General features: G+C 38.7%; 1 protein-coding gene across 2 annotated transcripts in view; it reads right to left on the reverse strand.

Moving 5' to 3' along the window:
* TFAP2C (transcription factor AP-2 gamma) overlaps positions 1-23,475 on the reverse strand; it is a 42,134-nt gene that overhangs the window by 12,270 nt on the left and 6,389 nt on the right. Inside the window, exons 1-5 of one of the 2 annotated variants that reach the window (XM_040331658.1) lie at positions 15,332-15,539; positions 8,822-9,295; positions 7,371-7,422; positions 4,439-4,643; positions 535-653 (exon numbers count right to left, since the gene is read on the reverse strand). In XM_040331658.1, the coding sequence (XP_040187592.1) occupies positions 535-653; positions 4,439-4,643; positions 7,371-7,422; positions 8,822-9,295; positions 15,332-15,379 (898 nt within the window). In that variant the 5' untranslated portion in view covers positions 15,380-15,539. Of the gene's footprint in view, positions 1-534; positions 654-4,438; positions 4,644-7,370; positions 7,423-8,821; positions 9,296-15,331; positions 15,540-23,475 lie in introns of those variants that run through there. The other variant, XM_040331659.1, reaches the window with a different exon arrangement.

Raw genomic sequence — 23,475 nt, forward strand, 5'->3', positions numbered from 1 at the left:
GCTCCTATCGGCTCTGGTGCCCCCCCACCTCTGGCCAAATGCGTTACTGCACACCGCTGTGGCTCGAATCCTGCTCGTTTTGCAAGACACTCGCAAACCAAGTCAGGATTTAAAAAACTAAAAAAATGCCTAACCATGTTACTCGCAATCCGAGGTTTCACTGTATAGACAAAATGTCTTAACGGACGACATGTTACTCAAGATCAAATTTATGAGCCAAAGCCATTTAAATTATTATAATGCTACATTTGAATTCTTCATTTAAAAAATAGAATTATTTTATTTTTATTTTTATTTATTTTTAATTAATTCAAATGTAGCATTTCCTTTAATAATAATAATAATAATAATAATAATAATAATAATAATAATATATTTGAATTTAAAATAAAATACATTTTATAAAATGAAGAATTCAAATGTAGCAATAATAATATTATTAGCTACATTTGAATTGTTCATAAAAAAAAAAAAAAAAAAAAAAAAAAAAAAAGGGAAGAAGAGAAGAAGGTGGTAAATAAAACCCCAACAAACCTTCCACAAGAGACGTTAAGAGAGTCACATTTGCAGCTTTCCTTCTCCCAGCCGGCAAGTTTAGACCGATTTTCTCTAGCTTTTCTCGCAGCGACCTCCCTCCGTTTTTCGATTTGGCTCTGGGTGGGGGAAAGAAAAGAACAGGGAGTCAGAAGAGTCATTTCAAATTTCAATGCTCCCAATAGGGTGTTTAACCAACAAACAAGTGTCAGGTATCTGCCAGGGCGTCAGCCCCAAGAGAGAGACAACAAGACTTTATAGGAGGGAAACATTGATCTGACAAGGGTAGAATTCCCTCGCATTACTAAACAATGTATCCAAACTCTGACAGACAATGGATTAAAACGATAGGATTTCACAGGAGCTACCTCGCTAAAAAGGTATCTAGATCTGCGGAGACTTGTTGAGGGATTATATCCAAGGTCTTTACAAAAGCGAGAGAACTTCAAATTATTATGACATTTTAATTCAAGCATATCTTTCGTTCAGTGGCTACAATTCAAGGGCTAGTTTTGGGTGATGCCCACAGGTTCCAACAACCAAACCAACTGTCTGAAGGACTTGGGTTGCAAGATCTCCAGCATCTAATTTCTTCCCTAAAAGCCACATCCAATGGGCTCTTACATACAACCAGTCACATATAGGCTAGTTTTGGGTGATGCCCACAGGTTCAAAAAAACAACACTTCAGACATCAGAAGTTAGTGGGGTTTTTGAACCTGTGGGCATCACCCAAAACTAGCCCATATGCGACTGGTTGTATGTGGCTTTTAAGGGCAGAAATGAGAGATGCTGGATGTCTTGCAACCAATGCCTTTCAGACATCAGATGTTGGTGGGATTATTGAATCTGTGGGTATAACCCAAAACTAGTCCATATGTGACTGGTTGTATGCGTGATGCCCACAGGTTCAATAATCCCACCAATATCTGATGTCTGAAGGGCTTTGGTTGCAAGATCTCCAGCATCTCAGTTCGACACTCAAGCCACATCCAATGGGCTCTTATATACAACCACTCATACATGGGCTGGTTTTGGGTGATGCCCACAGGTTCAATAACCCCACTAATGTCTTTGGTTGCAAGACATTCAGCAACTCATTTCTAACCTAAAGGCCACATCCAATGGGCTCTTACATACAACCAGTTACATATGGGCTGGTTTTGGGTGATGCCCACAGGTTCCAATAACCCCACCAACTTCTGATGTCTGAAGGGCTTTTGGTTGCAAGAGATCCAGCATCTTATTTCTGCCCGAAAGCCTAATACAATCAGGGCCGTCTAAATAGCATCATGGGCCCCTGGGCAAAGTAATGCTCTGGGGCCCCTACAATGATGACAGTGCAGGTAAACAGACATCAAGTAGGTAGGAGGCAGACTGCCTCCCCTGTGTATCCATCACTCTCAGTGCCATCATGGGGCCCCCAATTTCGGGGCAGCGTGGGCTCAAAGACCAGCTGCTTTGGGGAAAGTGCAGGCCCCCCCCCCCATGCAGCTAGGGCCCCTGGGCAGTACCCAGGTGTGCCCTCTCATTAAGACAGCCCTGAATACAATGGGCTCTTGCATACAACCAGTCACATATGGGCTAGTTTTGGGTAATGCCCATAGATGCAATAATCCCACCTACATCTGAAGGGCATTGATTGCTGGAGATCTTGCATCTGGGTTCTACACTCAAGCCACATCCAATGGGCTCTTGCATACAACCAGTCACATGGGCATCACCCAAAACTAGCCCATATGTGGCTGGTTGTATGCAAGAGCCCATTGGATGTGGCTTGAATGTATAACCCAGATGCTGGAGATCTTGCAACCAATGCCCTCCAGACATCAGAAGTTGGTGGGGCTATTGAACCTCTGAAGAGCATTGGTTGCAAGATCTCCAGCATCTGGGTTCTCCACTCAAGCCCCATCCAGTGGGCTCTTACATACAACCAGTCACATGCATCCTTGTTCTTAAAACATTGTGACCACTCGTCTTGCAACATCAAGGGCCTGTTTATTTTTCCCCCCCGTTGAGAAAGCGTCTCCAAGAAAGTAGCATAAACCTCAATTGTTCAACTTAAAAATGCTCTATAAAAAAAAGAGAAAAGATGGCTTTCATCAAGGATTTCCATGAACTCTTTAAATGTAGAAGGACCTTATAAAAAGAGACATTTCCAGTTCTCAAACTTGCCCTCTGAAAAGGAATCAACAGCTTTGAAGTGACTAGTTATTCGGAGGAACCCAACAACACCAGAGCAGACCGTACTGTGGAGCCTCCTGCTCATTTGAATACAATTAGTTCAAATTTAAATGAGCTGGCCTGTTACTACACAATGCGGTCTAACGATTCCTTTTTATTTCCCCCCCACTCTTCATCTTATGCGTCTGCCCTTTTGTGGTCTCCTTAAAACAGTCTTTAGGACAAAGAAAGCCATTGTTGCGAGAGTGGCACCAGAAACTAAGAATAGAATGTTTAGTTGAATTACATTATGGGGAGTTTTTTTTTTTTTTGGAACTGCTCCACCCAAATCTTCCATCGTTAAATAAAAAGCAGTTGGACCAGAATAAATATTCAGCATACATGCACGAGATACGAGACGCTTAGCACTGGTCTTAAAAACGCTTCTTCGTGGCAAACGGTCTTCACAACCAAAAGAACATCAGATGCCAAGTCCTCACAGTCAAAGCCATTGAATGAAAACCAAACACAAGAACCAATGTGGTCTTTGCACAATCACACCTAAACTGGCCAATGGATATCTGACCATTTAATAGCCTTCCAAGCCACAAGAAGTTCGAGAAGTTGGAAAAAACTGCATCTCACAACGCTCATTTCATTGGTTCGGTTTTTCAGTCGTTGCTTGGGGCACTTTAAAGGGTGAGGTCAGCAAACTATCTGCCCCGAGACAGATCGTCTAAAGTTTTCAGAGCTATCAATTGGCCTTAAACAAAAAAGGTACAGTGGAACCTCAGATTACAAGCATAATCCGTTCCAGGAGAAGGCTCCTAATCCAAAGCACTCGCATATCAAAAGCGAGTTTTCCCATAGAAGTCAATGGAAACGAAAATAATTTGTTCCGCATTGACTTCAATGGCATGCAATACCGCATGCCGACATAGGCGGGGGGAGGGCACCGGAGAGCCTCGGAAATGACCGGAAAGGCCAGAGGACAGTTCGGCTGACCTTGGCAAACCTTGGAAAGGTTGCACCTGTACCTACTGGAGACCAAACAGGTAGAGATATCGGCATAGAGCAGTGGTCTCTGAACTGTGGTCGGGGGCCAGATGCCACCCTTCGCTTGCCTTTATCTGGCCTTTTGGGCGCCATTCCTTCCACCCACACCGACAACGGGGCGCCATTCCTTCCACCCAAAAGAGACAACGGGCCGCCATTCCTTCCACTGACACCAACGATATGGCACTGCCTTTCAATGGGGTCAGTGCAAAGAATATTGCCTCATCACTGACATCAATGATAGGGCACTATTCCTACCACCGACGACAATGGGGCATTATTCCTTCTACTAATGTCAATGATGGGGCTTGGTTCCCCCCCCCCCATTAACACCAGGGCATTTTCTACTCACACTGGTCCCAGTTCCTCCCAATGACAAACAATGGGGCCCAGTGAAATGGCAGGGCACAACTTCTCCCAATTCCTTCCACTGACATCAATGATGGGGGCGGGTTGGGGGGGGGATTGAATACTCCACTGATGGGTCATTTTGTACTCTTGATGGCCTGAAGTCTGATGGACGGTAAACTGGCACTTTGTTTAAAAAATTTTGGAGACCCCTAACATTCGTTACTGATCTAGTAAGATGTTCCACAATTTTGCCCAGCAAGATACCGGAAACCAAAAACCAACAAAACCAGCCAACCCCACCGACTGTAACATGGAGCATCTTCAAGGCTTCTTACCTTCGGAGGACTCCACCAAGCAGGGATGCGTTCAGGCACTCCGGGGGGGAGAGTCTACGCTGTACTTCCGCCACGGTGACTTTGTATTTTGAGGTGGAGCTCAGGAGGGACAATCTTCCGGGTACAGAGCAGAAAACTTCATTTGGATTAATGACCATCCCCATTAGACCATCTTTCTGGTAGGGCATACTGAGGGTGTGTTTTCCTGCAAAGACCAAAGAAGTTAATACTTTGAAGAGCCGCCACACGAATAAATGATAATAAATCACAGAAAATAGGCAATACTAGTCATACGAATTGATCTCCGTCTTACGGCACCAGGGCTCCAAGGCCAAAATTACCAAACCGGGTCACTCTCTGCATAGAGCCAGTAAACTACAACCTTTTTTTTTGGGGGGGGGGGTGGTTCGGCCAGAGCTCAAAATTGTATCTGGGCACTGGCCTCCAAGGCCAAAAATTAGTTCCCCATAGGTTTGTTCCTTTTTTTATTTTATTTATTATTATTAATTAAAATAACATATAAATAATATATATTTTAATAAAAAAAAAAAAAAAAAAAAAAAAAAGGAACAAACCTATGTTATTTTAATTAATAATAATAAATAAAATAAAAAATGGAACAAACCTATGGGGAACTTTATAAAACATGTTCGAACTGAAAAGCAATCATTCATTTTTTTTTTTTTTTTTGTAAAAAGAAGTATATGCTTTTGTGCATTTTTTTTTTTGATCTTATAAATTTAGAGAAATTTTTTTTTAATTTCAACACAGCTCCATGAAACTCCGTCCAAACGCCTAAAACCAGAAATAGTGTAGGTGTATTGACATGTACACAAGGGCGTGGAGAACTGCAGGCACGCACACGTGTTCCTGAAAGGGAACACTCACTCCTGCCAGGCCCTGTATGTGCACAGCTCGTTAAGTCTCTCTGCAAAGCATTCACAGCACTTTGCTGAAGAATTAACAATACAATGGCTCTAAATAAATAAAACACAAGGTACAAGTCATGCCTCTGAAAAAATAAAAAATAAAAGTTAAGCCACCAGTTTAGCGGTGAGGAGGGCAGGAGAATCAAGGTGCATTCTTAAAGAGTATGTCAGAGAAAAAAAAATATTATATAATTTTTTTTTCTATGAAGATATAAAAATATGCTTGTGGCAGTCACATGCTTGTCCAACTCATTTTTTTTTTAATACAGAATATGTATTCTTTATACTGCATGATATTACATTTTTATAATATATATTCTAAAAAAAAAAAAATTATATATATATATATATATATATATATATATATATATATATAGTAATATCATTTATATAATAATAATAATATTATTATATAATTTTTTTTTTATTATTATAAAAAATATAAATATTACATTTTATATATATATTTTTTTTAGAATATATTATAAAAAATAAATAAAATGGAATATTATGCAGTATAAAGCAGAGCCATCTTAATGGCATCATGGGCCCCTGGGCAAAGTAATGCTCTGGGGCCCCTACAATGGAGACCATGCAGGTAAACAGAAATCAAGTAGGTAGGGGATATCTAGGGTTTAGAGGGGTCAGAGTGCTGGGGAGATATCTGGGATGTAAAGGGGCAGCCCAGGCTCAAGGACCAGCTGCTTTGGGGAAAGGGCAGGGGCCCCTGGGCAGTGCCCAGGTGTGCCCTCTCATTAAGACAGCCCTGGTATAAAGAATATATATTCTGTATTAAAAAGAAGAAAAAAAATTACTGCCACAAGCATGTTTATATCTTCATAGGAAAAAAAAAAAAAAAAAAAAGTTAATATTCATGATGATTTTTTTTTTTTTTTTTTTTTTATATATAAAAACTTTAGCACTAAGAGCCAAATACCACCTATACCAACAGAACATAGCTTAGTACTTAAAATTTGCCACATCTTGACAACCCAAATAAAATTTTCACAGCACACAAAAATAAAAAAATTAAAAGTAAACAAATAAAGTTCTAGGTTTATAAAATTATAATAGAAGGAAAATAGCTGGGGATTACATAATCTTCTGATCTAATTTTATGCTCAACCTGCAGGCAACTAGGAGGATGAAGCTATTAACATCTAGGGTAGCAAGCAACACTTAGCTAAGTGACCAAATTCAGTGCCAAGTTTATGTTATAATACACAGGTTTTTCATGACAGATCAAAAACGCTGTATTTACATAGCAGATCAAGCAAATAGAATATATATATAAAAAAATAAAAAACACCCTGTCTGTTTTGCAACAGTTTCTAAGGCGATCATTCCACCTCTATGTGACAGCACTCAGTCCTCCAGGAGATGTTACATATAATAAATACAAAAAAAAAAAAAAAAAAAAAAAAAAAAGGGGGGGGGGGGTGGATGGAAGAAAATACACACACCAAAATTTTTTTTTAAAGATCTCTTAATTATAAGCCACAACAGTGCACGCTTCACAGCAAAGTGATGTTTGTGATAACAGAATTACTCATCTCCCCACTTAAAAAAAAACTTGACATCTAAATATTTTTGACATGACACAATCATGCAATCAAGATAGTTTATAGAAAAAGCTCTGTTTTTACTCAAATTGTCAAGGGTTAAAAGACATATTGGGAGGCATTTTGTGTTTAGAGAGGAGGGGGAAAAACCATTTGGTTGTTTAGAAAACAAAAAAAAAAAAAAAAAAGAAATTAAATTAAATGTTTTTTTTTTTGTAACACAAATGCATAAAGACCTCAAGAATGTCTATTTCTTTTGTGGAAATTCATGTTTTAATTGAAATTGTATTTAGCCTTTAAAAAAACTTTATATATTTTGTAGAAGAAAAAAAAAAAAAAAATCTAAAAAACACATCTTAATAACAAAAGACAGATCATAACATTTTGCCTTGATGATTTTTTCCAAAACAAGCTTGAATAAATAAACATTTTTAAACAAACCTTTTTTGATGACTGTCTGATCATGCATTATTAAACCTTGCTCCTCCAAACTCTGCAAGTAAAAAATAAATAAAATAAAAAAAACAGTGTAATGATTGCCTGTTTGCATGAAGGTTTTTTAAAAAAAAAAAAAAAATTAATATACATTCTGAACTGCCAAGTATGCCAAACAGCTAACCAGTCACCAATAAAAAGGAACAAAAAAAAAAAAAATAAGAAAACATAAAAATTGTGTCAAATACAATTGCTATATAATAAAGTTTAATTAAAAATACAGTATATACTGTATTTTCAATGTATGCCAAGTATCACTAAAAGTTAAGTTTTTATCAGCTGTTAAAAAAAAAAAGTGGTGTACCTTTAGATTAGAGTGATTATAATATATAGATATTAAACACTTCATGGTAAATATAATTATTCATGGTAAAAAGTATTTGCAGCTCTTTAAAGTTTTATCAACTACCATATTTTTTTTTGTTTATTTGCATTATTAATTATTGTAGAATCTCTATCCTGCCTACAAATATGAGGCCAACCTATTAAAGTGAGTTACGCTCCCCCCCCCCTTTTCTGTGAAATTTCTACACATTTTTATGAAAAAAACCTTAATAAAAATATATTTAAAAAAAAAAAAAGCCAGCTTGATTTTTTTTAAGGCATTTTTATCATAAAAAAAATGTGTAGAAATTTTACAGAAAATGAAAAAATAAAAAAATAAAAGCTTAACTAATTTTAACAGGTTGGTCTCATATTTGTAAGCAAGATAGAGGTTCTACAATAATAATAATAATAATAATAATAATTAAAAAAAAAAAAAAAAAAAAAAAACACACACATTATACAATTTTCTTGTTCGATTTACCTTCAACCATGTGGTGCAAGGGCCAGCCTCATTGCAAACAATTTGAAAGCGTTTAGGCTTGACCTCATATTATATGGTTTTGGTAAATCTAAAAAAAGGAAAATTATATAATGTGTAGCAGGTTTAAAGGTCGCTCACATAATAAATTGTGTGAATATTCCCTTTAATCAGCCAATCACGTGAAAGGCCAGTTTCTTGTTTATTATTTTGAGATTGGATAAGTAAAGAGAATATTGACAATTTGTGTGAACATTTCCAACTCTGTGTTCACACCTGTAATATTACATAAAAAAAATAAAAATAATAATAATAAAAATAATAATAATAATAAAAAAAAAAACTACGACCTCCAGAATCTTTATTTTTCTACATTGAGGTTAAAAAAACCAAACTGGACCTTCAGAACCTAGACAGAAGTTGCCTACGGCTTATGTTGGCAATCAATTTTACTTTTTGCCATAATTGTGGTCAGCTGACATTATTAAAACACGAACATTCAAAATTAAAGACTCAAGTCATGAAGTCAACAAAACTCAACAAGCGTTCTTCCTGTTGCCCATTTATTTTTCCAAAAAAAAGGGGTCATTACCGAAACATCGTCCATCTGTTGGCCCATCTCCGGTAGACCGAGGTTGTCCGCCAGGCTGGACTCCATTCCATGGCCTCCACCGTGCTGAAGAAGAATGTCTGGTCTTCTTTGGAAGTCTCTACTCAGCCTCCCCGATGAAGGGTCCAAAGAGGGGATGTGATGGACCAGCCCCGATCTGTTGTGGTGGGAAATTCCTCCGTGTTCTTGGCTCTGGCGGCTGGGCCATCCTTGCTGTTGGCTGGGAGGTGGGTGAGAAGCGTGGATGGCGTTCAAGGAGAACGGGTCTCCAAGGTGGGAGTAGGGGTCTGCAGACTGGGAGTAGGACAGAGGCTGGTACGGAGGTGGGAAGTAAGGGGGTTGGAAATCGGAAGACCCCGAGTGAGAGAGAGGGGGAGCCGGACTGTACAGGTGTTGGCTGACTGATGACAGATGGGGTAACCTAGGGTTGCCATTACTGCTTCCATCGTGCCTGTCCTATAAAAATAAAAAAATTAAAGAGTGTTAACGTTTAACATACTGCCACATCGGCTTTAATCCCATTCAGCTCGTTAAAATATAATACAGTACAGCAAATTACTATTTTGATCCGACCAGCTCCCGGATTGTTCAAAGAGGAGGCCTGTTTGATCTGCTAAACCGAATTTACTGAAATCATATGAATTTAATTCTCCGCTCTCCCATGGGACAGAGTTAGGGAAGGCAAGTTAAGGAAACAGCAACATTTGTCACATGGAAGGCAAGACTGTAGAGCAGGCCGAGGATACAATCATCATTTTTATTTTATATTTTTTTCCCCAACGCTGTTAGGTTTTTTTCTCCCACTGCTGGTAGCCGCAATGGATTATTTATTTTTTTGAATAAAAAAATAAATAAAAAATATTTTTTTTATATAAGGTTTCCATTGTGGAGTTACCAGCAGTGAGGGGAAAAAAAACCCAACAGCGGTGAGACTTTTTTTTTATTTATTTTTTTTAAACCTGAACCCTTTGAGGCCTGGTTCACACCTAATGCTTTTTTTAGTGTATTTTCAGGTTTTGCAGAAACACACCACACAGTCCATTCAACATGGTTCCCTATGGATGTAATTCACATCCGTGTATTTTTTTTTTGAAAGGTCCAGGAACTTTTTTTCTGGGTTTTTGGTTTCCATAGACTTCAAATGGATGAAAAGTGCGAAAAAAAATATAAATACAAATAAACACGATAAATGCATCTGGAATATGCAGACTGCAACCTGCATTAGGTGTGAACCAGGCCTGACAGAGGGAATACAAAATAAAAACTTTGGACCCTATGAAGAGTTAGTTTACATGGCAGTGACCCTTTTAATTTACAAAAAAAAAAAAAAAAAAGTGTGTTTTCCAATACACAATTTTGATCCTTTAAAGTCGGTGTAAAAAGTATAAATAAAAAAAAAAAGGGGGGGGGGGGGGGAATTAAATGGTCTGTATATAAAACACACACACACACACACACACACACACACACACACTTAACAAAAATCTATCTCAATAATAATAAAAATTTGTCAATTAATTTATAAAAATAAAGGAGGGAGAGAGCAAAACACACCACATATATATATATTTTTTTTAATTGGTTACACAAATTATATATGCACACACACACACACACACACACACACACACACACACACACTAAAATACATTGTTTTTGTGAAATCAATTAATAGGAACAAGGCATCTAATATTATATTATTAATAATGCTAATAAATGGGCTGTTTTGTAAAAATAAATTGTATTATTATTATTATTATTATTATTATTATTATTATTATTAAGAAAAAGATATATAATAAATAAATCTTCTTGTTTTTTTCTTTACAAAACAACCCATTTATTAGCATTATTAAAAAATATAAAACATTAGATGGCTTGTTTCTGTCATTTGATTTCACAAAATAATTTTTTATTTTTTTTTTATTTTTTTTACACTGAGAGTGTCTGTACACACTTTAAAAAAAAAATATTGATTTTGTGAAATCAATTAACAAAAACCAAGCCATCTAATTTTATATATTTTTTAATATTGCTAATAAATGGGTTGTTTTGTAAAAAAAAAAAAAAAAAAAATAAATAAAAGATTTAAAAAAAATATATATATTAGCTAAAATATGTTCATTAGAATAGAAGAGTCACTGCCACGTAGACTAGCTCTACACAGGGTCCAAAGTTTTTATTTTTTATTCCCTCTGTCAGGTCTGGTTCACACCTATGCAGGTTGCATTTTCCAGGTGTGTTTTGCAAAACACACTTTTGATCCATTGAAGTCTGTGTAAAAAGTATTAAGTATAAATTAAAAAAAAAAAAAAAGGGGGGGGGGGGGAATAAAATGGTCTGTGTATAAACACACACACACACACTTAACAAAATCTATCTCAATAATAAAAAAATACTAATGTTTTGTCAATTCATTTTTAAAAATAAAGAGGGAGAGAGCAAAAAAAACACAACACCCCCATCCACCCCTTTATAAAAATAGGGTTCTTCAACACACACAAGGTTTAAGCCATCTTTATACATTTATATGCTTAGCTTGTTAGCGTGCTCTATAAAAAATTAAAAATAAATATTGACAAACTGAAAATTCAATTAGAAAAAAAATAAAAATAATAAAAATAATAATAATAATAATAATTTTGCTTCAATCACAACAAATGTTATATGTTTCAGACAAGGCATTCTTCTGCTGCTCACAGCTTGCTGGGAAGTTTTTTTTTTGGGGGGGGGGGCAACCTGAGCCAAAAATGTTTAAATTGAGCTGATCTGTGGGTTTTAGCAGATTACAACGTTACGGTCATTAAAATAACAAGGCTAGTTAATTCTGGACAAAAAGGCGGCCTAGCAGAGTCCTGTGTGACCGGCTCTCCTTGCTAAATACCTCCTATTGATTTCAAATGACTGAAACTAATCAGCAGGAGCCGAGACAAGCGCACCACGCAGACCATGACCAATGGACAGAAATCAACGACTTCGAAAAGAAGAAAAAAAAAAACATTAAAAAAAGAGAATTTTGCAGAACAAATTAAATATCTGAAAACATCATCAGTGTAGGAAAAACGCATCGAACGCGCTCTACAACCACCCAATTACCAATCAAGTCACCCACACAGCCAGCAACCAACAACCAGATCTTACATTACTATCTACACCCCAAAGGCCACAATTGTTTTTTTATAATACTAGCTAGGCAAAAAAAAACAAAAAAAAAAAAAAAAACACACACACACACATTACATTACATGGCCATCTAATAAGCCAAATTTCCTGTCTTCTAAAACAGACAATACAGTGCAGAACTTTGCCTTTACTAACAAGCAATACAAATGTTGTGTTTTCTATGGATACATTTACACAGCAAAGGCCAGAATGTTTTTTTGTATAATACTAGCTAGGCAAAAATAAATACAAGTTCCATTACTTGACCATCTAATAATAAGCCCTTGCATTGAGCTGCTGTCTAAACAGACAATACAGTGCAGCCTTTACCCAACAAGCAATACAGGGTAGCACTTTGTATTGCTTGGTTAGGTAAAGGCAAAGTGCTACATTGTATTGCTTGGTTAGGTAAGGGCAAAGTGCTACACTGTATTGCTTGGTTAGGTAAAAGGCAAAGTGCTGCACTGTATTGCTTGGTTAGGTAAAGGCAAAGTGCTGCACTGTATTGCTTGGTTAGGTAAAAGGCAAAGTGCTACACTGTATTGCTTGGTTAGGTAAAAGGCAAAGTGCTACACTGTATTGCTTGGTTAGGTAAAAGGCAAAGTGCTGCACTGTATTGCTTGGTTAGGTAAAAGGCAAAGTGCTACACTGTATTGCTTGGTTAGGTAAGGGCAAAGTACTGCACTGTATTGCTTGGTTAGGTAAAAGGCAAAGTGCTGCACTGTATTGCTTGGTTAGGTAAAAGGCAAAGTGCTACACTGTATTGCTTGGTTAGGTAAGGGCAAAGTACTGCAATGTATTGCTTGGTTAGGTAAAAGGCAAAGTACTGCACTGTATTGCTTGGTTAGGTAAAAGGCAAAGTACTGCACTGTATTGCTTGGTTAGGTAAAGGCAAAGTGCTACACTGTATTGCTTGGTTAGGTAAAAGGCAAAGTACTGCACTGTATTGCTTGGTTAGGTAAAGGCAAAGTGCTACACTGTATTGCTTGGTTAGGTAAAAGGCAATGTAGCACTTTGCCTTCACCTAACCAAGAAATACATTGTTGCCAGATATTTGTATTTTTTTTTTAATACTAGTTAGGGACCATTACTTGACCATCTAATAATAAGCCCTTGCATTTAGCAATTTGCTGCCGTCTAAACAAGCAAATACAGTGCTGCACTTTGCCTTTACCCAACCAAGTAATACATTGTTGTGTCTTCTATGGACCAATTTACACAGCAAAAGGCCAGAATATATATATATCATTTTTTTTTTTTTTTTTTTATAAAATAAATACTTGACAATCTAATAAACCCTTTGCACTTTGCCTTATAAATACATTGTTGCACTTTTCTGATTACCAGTACAAAATTATTGTGCTTTGCCTTTAAAACAAGCAATACAGTGTAGCACTTTGCCTTTACCTAACCAAGTAATAGATTGTTGTATATTCTATGGATCTAGTTACATAGCAAAAGGCCAGAGAATGTATATTATTATTTTTAATACTACCTGGGGGGGGGGGGGATTCCATGACTTGACCATCTAATAATAAGCCCTTGCATTTAGTAATTTGCTGCTGTCTAAACAGACAATACAGTGCTGAACTTTGCCTTTACCCCAATAAGCAATACAGTGTAGCACTTTGCCTTTACCTAATAAGCAATACGGTGTAGCACTTTGCCTTTAATACATTGTTGCACTTTTTTGGTTACCAGTACAAAATTATTGTGCTTTGCCTTTAAATAAGCAATACAGTGTGGCACTTTGCCTTTACCTAATAAGCAATAGAGTGTGGCACTTTGCCTTTACCTAACCAAGCAATATATTGTTGTATCTTCTATGGACCTATTTACATAGCAAGAAGCCAGAGAAGAGAATATATATATATATATATATATATATATATATATATATATATATATATATATATATACACATACATACATACATACATACATATATACATATACACACACACACACACACACACACACATATATACACACACACAATTACTGGCCTTTTGCTGTGTAAATGGGTCCATAGAAGATGCACAATTGTATTACTTGGTTAGGTTAAAGGCAAAGTTCAGCACTGTATTGCTTGTTTAGACAGCAGCAAATTGCTAAATGCAAGGGTGTAATGGAATATTTTATTTTGTTTTTTTTCCCTAGAGATATATATATATATATATTTTTAAATACTAGCTTAGGAAAAATAAAATGTTCCATTACTTGACAATCTAATAAGTCCTTAGATTCAGCAATTTGTTTTTGTCTAAACAGACAATACAGTGCGGCACTTTGCCTTTACCTAGAAATACATTGTTGTATCTTCTATGGATCCCATTTACATGTGCCTGCAATACATGGTTGCCCTGTGCCTGCAATACAGGATGATATGTTGTATCTTAATAAAATGCCATCTTGCTTTTTACTTCTTCTAAGCAATTATTCCCTTGGGTTGGATTCACACCTTTGGCATTTTTGGTGCTTTTTGCATAATTGCACTTCAGATTGTGTCCCATAGGAAACCATGTAAAATGGACTGTAGTGCAAATCTGCAAAATGCACTAAAAAAATGCCATAGGTGTGAATGCAGCTTTAGTCATGAGCTCCATGTTTTCCCCATCACTCTCTAATCATCCCTTCCATGCTGCACTTCAAATCACTGAAGTTGAAATCGCATGTTGCCATCTGCTGATCTCTACTTGCAGCAGGTTAGGTTATAAACCAGAATGAAGTATTATTAATACTCTCAGCTCAGAATAAATAAAGTAACCAGCCATTATTTGACTCCCATCTTCCTGCAGTATGGAGCCTCTCTATTCCCTTCACATGACTTTCATTGGAATGCCCCGGACTCTAGCGCCTGCTAGCGGCCAACAGAGAGATGACACTCCTGGGTCAGCTCTGCAGCAGAGCATCGCAAGTCAGCGCATTATAAAGAAAACCCGACTTTGGTTTAAAGAAAGTCAAAGGCACCATGAAGAGCGACCTGGGATTGTGAAGAGCAATTTAAAAAAAAAAAAAAAAAAATAATCCCAGTGCAGGGAGGTGACATTAAAAAGCAGCCAATGGCTGAATGCAGTTTTATTGGATCAGGAAGATCTTGCAGCCAATTTCTTAATTAGCAGCAGCTGCAGCATGCAATGTGCATGGGACTAAGAGAGCAGCATGCAAATAATACAAGCAAGCCACACATGCAAATAATAACACATGCAAATAATAACACAAGCCATGTATGCAATACCCCCCTAGAAATACTAATGTGCAGCCTAGAAGCTGTGTGCAATAGCTGCCCTGTGATGCCTCTCCTCCCCAGGCATGCAGATCTCTCCTCACCTCACATTCCTCCTCATATTTGACATTATCAGCCAACTTCCACAGCATGGTGACCCCAGGGAATCCAAGCACAGCACACAGGAGAAGAAGCACACTGTATAATCCAAGTGATCTGCACACTCCCAGGACTCAGATGTACTCAGGCATGGAGGCTGATAGTGAACTGACTTCAATGCTGGCCTGCCAAGCTATTTCTTTCCCCCCCCCCCCCTTGTGTGTGTGCTATTATCCTGACTCCTCCCCAGGGAAGGGGGCTGGGCTTATCCAGAGAGGGAGAGGGGGGGGGGGGAGAGTCTGCCAATGAGAAAAAGGCAGCCTGGGCAAGCCACGCCTCCCCCCTGGTATTCTCAGGCTGCAGCCTGGACTGTGCATTCAGTGGCTGGGCGACCATTGAGACAGTGACAGTTCTATCAGGGGAGGGGAGATGACATTACAAGGATCGGTGCCTTATCCTTATCTAAACACTCACTGCTACTGGGAGCAAAAAATATAAAAATAAATACATGTCAGGTGAAGATTAGAATAATAATAAATGTTACACAGCACATATTTTTCATCTTTGTATTTAAAAAATGTCATATTGCATTTTTAATTCCCCCCCCAAAAAATATTAATGTATGTGTTTATTTTTACATTATTTATTTAAGGTGATTGTAACCATATTACTGATATTAAAATAGATGTATTATTATGTTATATTATTATTATATTTTGAATTAATTTAATATAATATATATATATATATATATATATATATATATATATATATATATATATATATATATAGTAAAAAGTAATAGAAGAAAAAAATAACAGTAATAGTGTACTTTTTTATATTTTTATTATTATTTTTTTAATAATTGCTAGAGCTAGTTCTATATATATATGTGTTTATATTTACATGATTTATTTAAGGTGATTGTAACCATATTAGTGATATTAAAATAGATGTATTATTATGTTATATTATTATTATATTTTTAATTAATATAATTTTTTATATTATTAATATATATATATATATATATATATATATATATATATATATATATATATATATATATATATATATATATATATATATACATAGTAAAAAATAATAGAAAAAAACAGTAATAGTGTACTTTTTTATTTTTAATATTTTTATTATTATTTTTCTAATAATTGCTAGAGCTAGTTCTATAGACCAGGAAATATTATTTATATATATATATATATAGACCACCTATTAGAGGACAGACACCAGTCAGTCAATGTTATCCCCCTACAGTGCCCATTTTGACTTTCAGTAGCATATCAAGGGATTTATTATTTTATTTTATATTATCATTATTTTTATATTATTATTTTATATTTAATTTTTTTTTTATAATAATATTATTATTATTATTATTATTATTATTATTATTAATATTATTTATATTATTATTATTATTATTATTATTATTATATTTTAAGAATTATTATTTTTATATATTTTTCAATGATTATCATTGTTATTATTTCCATTTTATTTAATGATTATTATTTTTTTATATTACTATTATTATTATTTTACAGACCTGGAAATCCAGACAAGTTATTATTATCCTATAAGTGGCCTATTTGTTTGATATTTTGAATATTAATATCATTTCTACAATATGGTAAAAAAATAATAGAAGAATAAAAAATAATAACAGTAATAATGTACTTTTTTTATTTTTATGTTTTTATTTTATTTATTTTTTAATAATTGCTAGAAATAATTCTATATGTAGATCAGGTAATATTGTTTCTATATATAGACCACTTATTGGAGGACAGACACCAGTCAGTTAATGTTATCCCCCTACAGCAGGGGTGTCAAACTCAATTTCATGGTGGGCCGCATCAGCGTTATGATTGTCCTCAAAAGGGCCGGTTGTATCTGTAAGATTAGATGTCCAGCACATCCCCTCCCTTACATTAGATGTCAAGAGCCCCCCCACCATCAGGAGTTGAGTCCCCCACTCTCCCTTACATCACAGTGCACCCCCCTTACATTATATTGCTGCTGGGAAGAAGCTGGATGCATTGCTTGAAAGCAGAAAGTAAGGGTCTGGAGGAGGACCAGAGGAGTCCTGGAGCTGCCAGAGAACCAGAGAAGGTGCGGGGGCCACATGAAATGGCTTGGAGGGCCGGATTCAGCCCACCGGCCTTGAGTTTGACACCTGTGGCCTACACTGTCTATTTTGACTTCCAGTAGCATTTTAAGGGATTTATTATTTTATTTTTAATTACTATTATTTTTATATTATTATTATTATTATTATTATTATTATTATATATTTTTGTTTAAATTATCATTCATATATATATATATATATATATATATATATATATATATATATATATATATATATATATATATATATATATATATCAATAATATTTTTAATTATTGTTATATATTTTACATTTTATATATATAGTTTATGATTATCAATGTTTTTGTTATTATACTACTTTTTTTTAATAAATATTTATTTTTATATTATTATTATTATTTTTATTTTACACACCTGGAAGTTATTATTATCCTAAGTAGCCTATCTGTTCGATATTATAGATGCTAATATAATTTCTACAATATAGTAAAGACAATAGAAGAAACAAGTTAATACTCACTAGAGCTATTTCTACATGTAGACCAGGTAATATTATTTCTATATATAGACCATTTATTAGAGGACAAACACCAGTCAGTCAATGTTATCCCCCTACAGTGTCCATATTGACACCCAGTAGCATTTAATGGTATAAGAACAGCTCTGGGTTACTGGGAAAATAAATAGCCAACAGGCAATCAGTGAACATGTCAAATGTCATCCTGGGGAGTCAGGCAGGACTTGAATAAAACAGGAGTAGGGAGGCAGCAATACTATAATCTGTTATTAGAGAGAGGAGAGGGTGCAGAGGAAAATAGAGAAGGAAAAAAGAGAGGGATGGGGCAGGAGATGAAGGAGAGAGGGGACGGGTAAGGTAGGATGAGGAGGGGATAGGTAAGGTAGGATGAAGAGGGGACAGGTAAGGTAGGATGAAGAGGGGACAGGTAAGGTAGGATGAAGAGGGGACAGGTAGGGTAGGATGGAGAGGGGACAGGTAGAGAAGGACATAGAGGAGACAGGTAGGGTAAGACAGAGAGGGGATGGGTAGAGAAGGACAGAGATGATGGAGAGGGGACAGATAGAGGACAGATAAGGCAAGATGGAGAGGGGATAGGTAGTGAAGGATGGAGAGGGGACAGGTAGGGGAGGATGGAGAGGGGACAGGTAGGAGAGGACAGCGAGGGGACAGGTAAGGCAGGATGGAAAGGGGACAGGTAGGGTAGGATGGAGAGGGGGCAGGTAGAGAAGAACAGAGAGGGGACAGGTATGGCAGGAGAGGGGACAGGTAGGGCAGAAGAGGGGACAGGTAGGGCAGGAGAGGGGACAGGTAGGGCAGGAGAGGGGGCAGGTAGGGCAGGAGAGGGGGACAGGTAGGGCAGGAGAAGGGACAGGTAGGGCAGAATAGGGGACAGGAAGGGCTGGAGAGCGGACAGGTAGGGAAGGAGAAGAGACAGGGCAGGAGGGGTATAGGTATTGCAGAAGAGAGGTAGGGCAGGAGGGGGGAACAGGTAGGGCAGGAGGGGGGACAGGTAGAGCAGGAGGGGGGACAGGTAGGGCAAGAGCGGGGACAGGTAGGGCAAGAGAGGGGACAGGTAGGGCAGGAGAGGGGACAGGTAGGGCAGGAGAGGGGACAGGTAGAGCAGGAGGGGGGACAGGTAGGGCAAGAGCGGGGACAGGTAGGGCAGGAGAGGGGATAGGTAGGGCAGAAGGGGGGACAGGTAAGGCAGAAGAGGGGACAGGTAGGGCAGGAGGGGGACAGGTAGGGCAAGAGAGGGGACAGGTAGGGCAGGAGAGGGGACAGGTAGGGCAGGAGAGGGAACAAGTAGGGCAGGAGAGGGGACAAGTAGGGCAAGAGAGGGGACAGGTAGGGCAAGAGAGGGGACAGGTAGGGCAGGAGAGGGAATATGTAGGGCAGGAGAGGGGACAGGTAGGGCAGGAGGGGGGACAGGTAGGGCAGAAGAGGGGATAGGTAGGGCCGGAGGGGGGACAGGTAAGGCAGAAGAGGGGACAGGTAGGGCAGGAGGGGGGACAGGTAGGGCAAGAGAGGGGACAGGTAGGGCAGAAGAGGGGATAGGTAGGGCAGGAGGGGGGACAGGTAAGGCAGAAGAGGGGACAGGTAGGGCAGGAGGGGGGACAGGTAGGGCAAGAGAGTGGACAGGTAGGGCAAGAGAGGGGACAGGTAGGGCAGGAGGGGGGACAGGAGAGGGGACAGGTAGGGCAGGAGAGGGGACAGGTAGGGCAGGAGAGGGGACAGGTAGGGCAGGAGGGGGGACAGGTAAGGCAGAAGAGGGGACAGGTAGGGCAGGAGGGGGGACAGGTAGAGCAAGAGAGGGGACAGGTAGGGCAGGAGAGGGGACAGGTAGGGCAGGAGAGGGGATAGGTAGGGCAGAAGGGGGGACAGGTAAGGCAGAAGAGGGGACAGGTAGGTCAGGAGGGGGGACAGGTAGGGCAAGAGATGGGACAGGTAGGGCAAGAGAGGGGACAGGTAGGGCAGGAGGGGTGACAGGTAGGGCAGGAGGGGGGACAGGTAGGGCAAGAGAGGGGACAGGTAGGGCAGGAGAGGGGACAGGTAGGGCAGGAGAGAGGACAGGTAGGGCAGGAGAGGGGACAGGTAGGGCAAGAGATGGGACAGGTAGGGCAAGAGAGGGGACAGGTAGGGCAGGAGAGGGGACAGGTAGGGCAAGAGAGGGGACAGGTAGGGCAGGAGGGGGACAGGTAGGGCAAGAGAGGTGACAGGTAGGGCAGGAGAGGTGACAGGTAGGGCAAGAGAGGGGACAGGTAGGGCAGGAGGGGGGACAGGTAAGGCAGAAGAGGGGACAGGTAGGGCAGGAGGGGGGACAGGTAGGGCAAGAGAGTGGACAGGTAGGGCAAGAGAGGGGACAGGTAGGGCAGGAGGGGGGACAGGAGAGGGACAGGTAGGGCAGGAGAGGGACAGGTAGGGCAGGAGAGGGGACAGGTAGGGCAGGAGGGGGGACAGGTAAGGCAGAAGAGGGGACAGGTAGGGCAGGAGGGGGGACAGGTAGAGCAAGAGAGGGGACAGGTAGGGCAGGAGAGGGGACAGGTAGGGCAGGAGAGGGGATAGGTAGGGCAGAAGGGGGGACAGGTAAGGCAGAAGAGGGGACAGGTAGGTCAGGAGGGGGGACAGGTAGGGCAAGAGATGGGACAGGTAGGGCAAGAGAGGGGACAGGTAGGGCAAGAGAGGGGACAGGTAGGGCAGGAGGGGTGACAGGTAGGGCAGGAGGGGGGACAGGTAGGGCAAGAGAGGGGACAGGTAGGGCAGGAGAGGGGACAGGTAGGGCAGGAGAGAGGACAGGTAGGGCAGGAGAGGGGACAGGTAGGGCAAGAGATGGGACAGGTAGGGCAAGAGAGGGGACAGGTAGGGCAGGAGAGGGGACAGGTAGGGCAAGAGAGGGGACAGGTAGGGCAGGAGGGGGACAGGTAGGGCAAGAGAGGTGACAGGTAGGGCAGGAGAGGTGACAGGTAGGGCAAGAGAGGGGACAGGTAGGGCAGGAGAGGGGAGAGGTTGGACAGGAGGGGGGACAGGTAGAGCAGGAGAGGGGACAGGTAGGGCAGAAGAGGGGACAGATAGGGCAGAAGAGGGGACAGGTAGGGCAGGCAGGTCAGGTAAACATTAGTAAATGCCGTGAGCTCTGTACACATATCGCAGGTTGGATACCTCTCGTTATATTTATGTAATAACACCCGATAATTGCTGCCAATCATCATTTGTCTGGCACACTGGCTCTACAATCACGGGTAGGTCCATGTGAAGACCCCCTGACACCCCCCCTCCTGTCACCCCGCCACTGGAATGACAGCAACACTGCCCTCCGCTCATGGCCGGTAGAAGTGCGGGACTCCCCTATTGCTGGGACTTGTAGTTCCACAACATATGGAGAGCCGCACGCAGACCTACAATGAACATCCTTTGTGTCGGGGCTGCTGGGGCTTCATGGATCTGCTGGGACTTGTAGTTCCTCCACAGGAGATAGCCCGACGGGAGCTTGCCCATGATAACCATTCCTAATTTCCTTCGGATTGGTCACTATTAGAGAAGTCCTTACACTTGTTCCGCACTGACTCCGGATTTATTAAATTGGCGAAATGGATCAACAGACAGCAAATCTACACAAATGAGGCGCTGGGCCGGGAAGTGTCCCCAGAATCCCTCAAATAAAGAGATTGGCCACTTATACAGAGACAACACGATCTGGAAAGTGAAACGGAGGTGATCTAATAAAGGCAAATAGACAGTTCATATTTCAAGTGCGAAAGGGAATTTGTTCCAGAGCTTAATGCCAAATGCACAGAATACCAAATCACATGCAAGGAAAATTAAATAAATCGGAAAAAAATTAAAATAAATAAGTCAACAAAGTGCAACTTCCCTTGCAAAGTGAACGGTCTATTTGCCTTCAGAAGATAAACCCCAAAGCCTCCCATTATAGCAACCCTCTTCCCAGAGAAGTGATGCCAAGTGTGCCAAGGTTGTGCAACATCATACCCTGACCCCCCAAAAGGTACCACCAATGTACCAATTCCACCAGAAGGCACCACCAATGTACCAATTCCACCAGAAGGCACCACCAATGTACCAATTCCACCAAAAGGCACCACCAATGTACCAATTCCACCAAAAGGCACCACCAATGTACCAATTCCACCAAAAGGCACCACCAATGTACCAATTCCACCAACTAGAAGGTGGAGGACACCGGAAAGAGAGTCCAAGGAGAGCCCAGGGGCTGATTATGACACAACTGGGGTTATCATCACCCATAGCAACACAACTGGAGATGAAATAAGCATATTGGTTCCCTAGGGCAAGATATCCAATTAATTCAATTAATTAATTAATTATCAGCTTTAGTAACTGGTTCACTAGACATTGAAGACCCAATCATGTGCAATAGAAAATAAAAAGAGATTTTTCTTTACTACATATACTGTATATATATATATATATATATATATATATATATATATATATATATATATATATATATATATATATATATATATATATATATATATATATATATATATTATTTCTCAAATGGGTTGACAAAATATGACTGGTTCAATAAAATTATAAGATCCAATCATGTGCAATAGAAAATAAAATCATTTCCTTGCATATGATTGCATTTCACTGTATTTTTTTATTATTATTATTATTATTATTTACTATTTGTTTTAATGGATTGACAAAACAGGACTGGTTCACTGGACATTGATGACCCAATCATGTGCAATGGAAAATGAATGAGATATATATGTATATATATATATATATATATATATATATATATATATATATATATATATATATATATATATATATATATAAGCTGCTAGGGACAACATATCCAATGTATTAGAAAATAAAAGAAGTATATATATATATATATTTCATTCTCGAATGAATTGACAAAATAAGACTGGTTCACTAAAATTAGAAGACCCAATCATGCTGTGCAATAGAAAATAAAATCAGAATTTTCTTGCCTATGATTGAATTTCATTTTTTTTTATTGTTTTTATTTTATGATTTTTTATCTATTTTTTATTTACTAAACATTCCCTCTGAAGAAACGATCAACCTCTGCTCCTTATTAATTAGTAAATCATCCCCAAAAGGGAGGGCGTATGTTTCTTAATTTGTACTAAAGGGATTACACTTCGAATGTATTTATTTTATTTATTTATGACAGGCATTTTATATTATAATACAATCATGTTCCGAGGCCTCCAATCTGCTGGAGGATTTTAGAAAAAAATGTGAGATAACAAGTGTGTATTTTTTATTATTATTATTATTATTATTATTATTATTATTATTATTATTATTATTATACTTTATTTATTTATTTTTATAGACAACCTGCACAATACATTTTTTTTATTTTTATTTTTTAGATAGTCACCATTTTTTTTATAGACAACCTGCACAATACATGTTATATTTTCTATTTATTTTAGATAGTCACCATTTCTTTTCCAGACAACCTGCAC

The sequence above is a fragment of the Rana temporaria genome, chromosome 12, assembly GCF_905171775.1.
Source record: "Rana temporaria chromosome 12, aRanTem1.1, whole genome shotgun sequence".
In the NCBI taxonomy this organism is placed as follows: domain Eukaryota; kingdom Metazoa; phylum Chordata; class Amphibia; order Anura; family Ranidae; genus Rana; species Rana temporaria.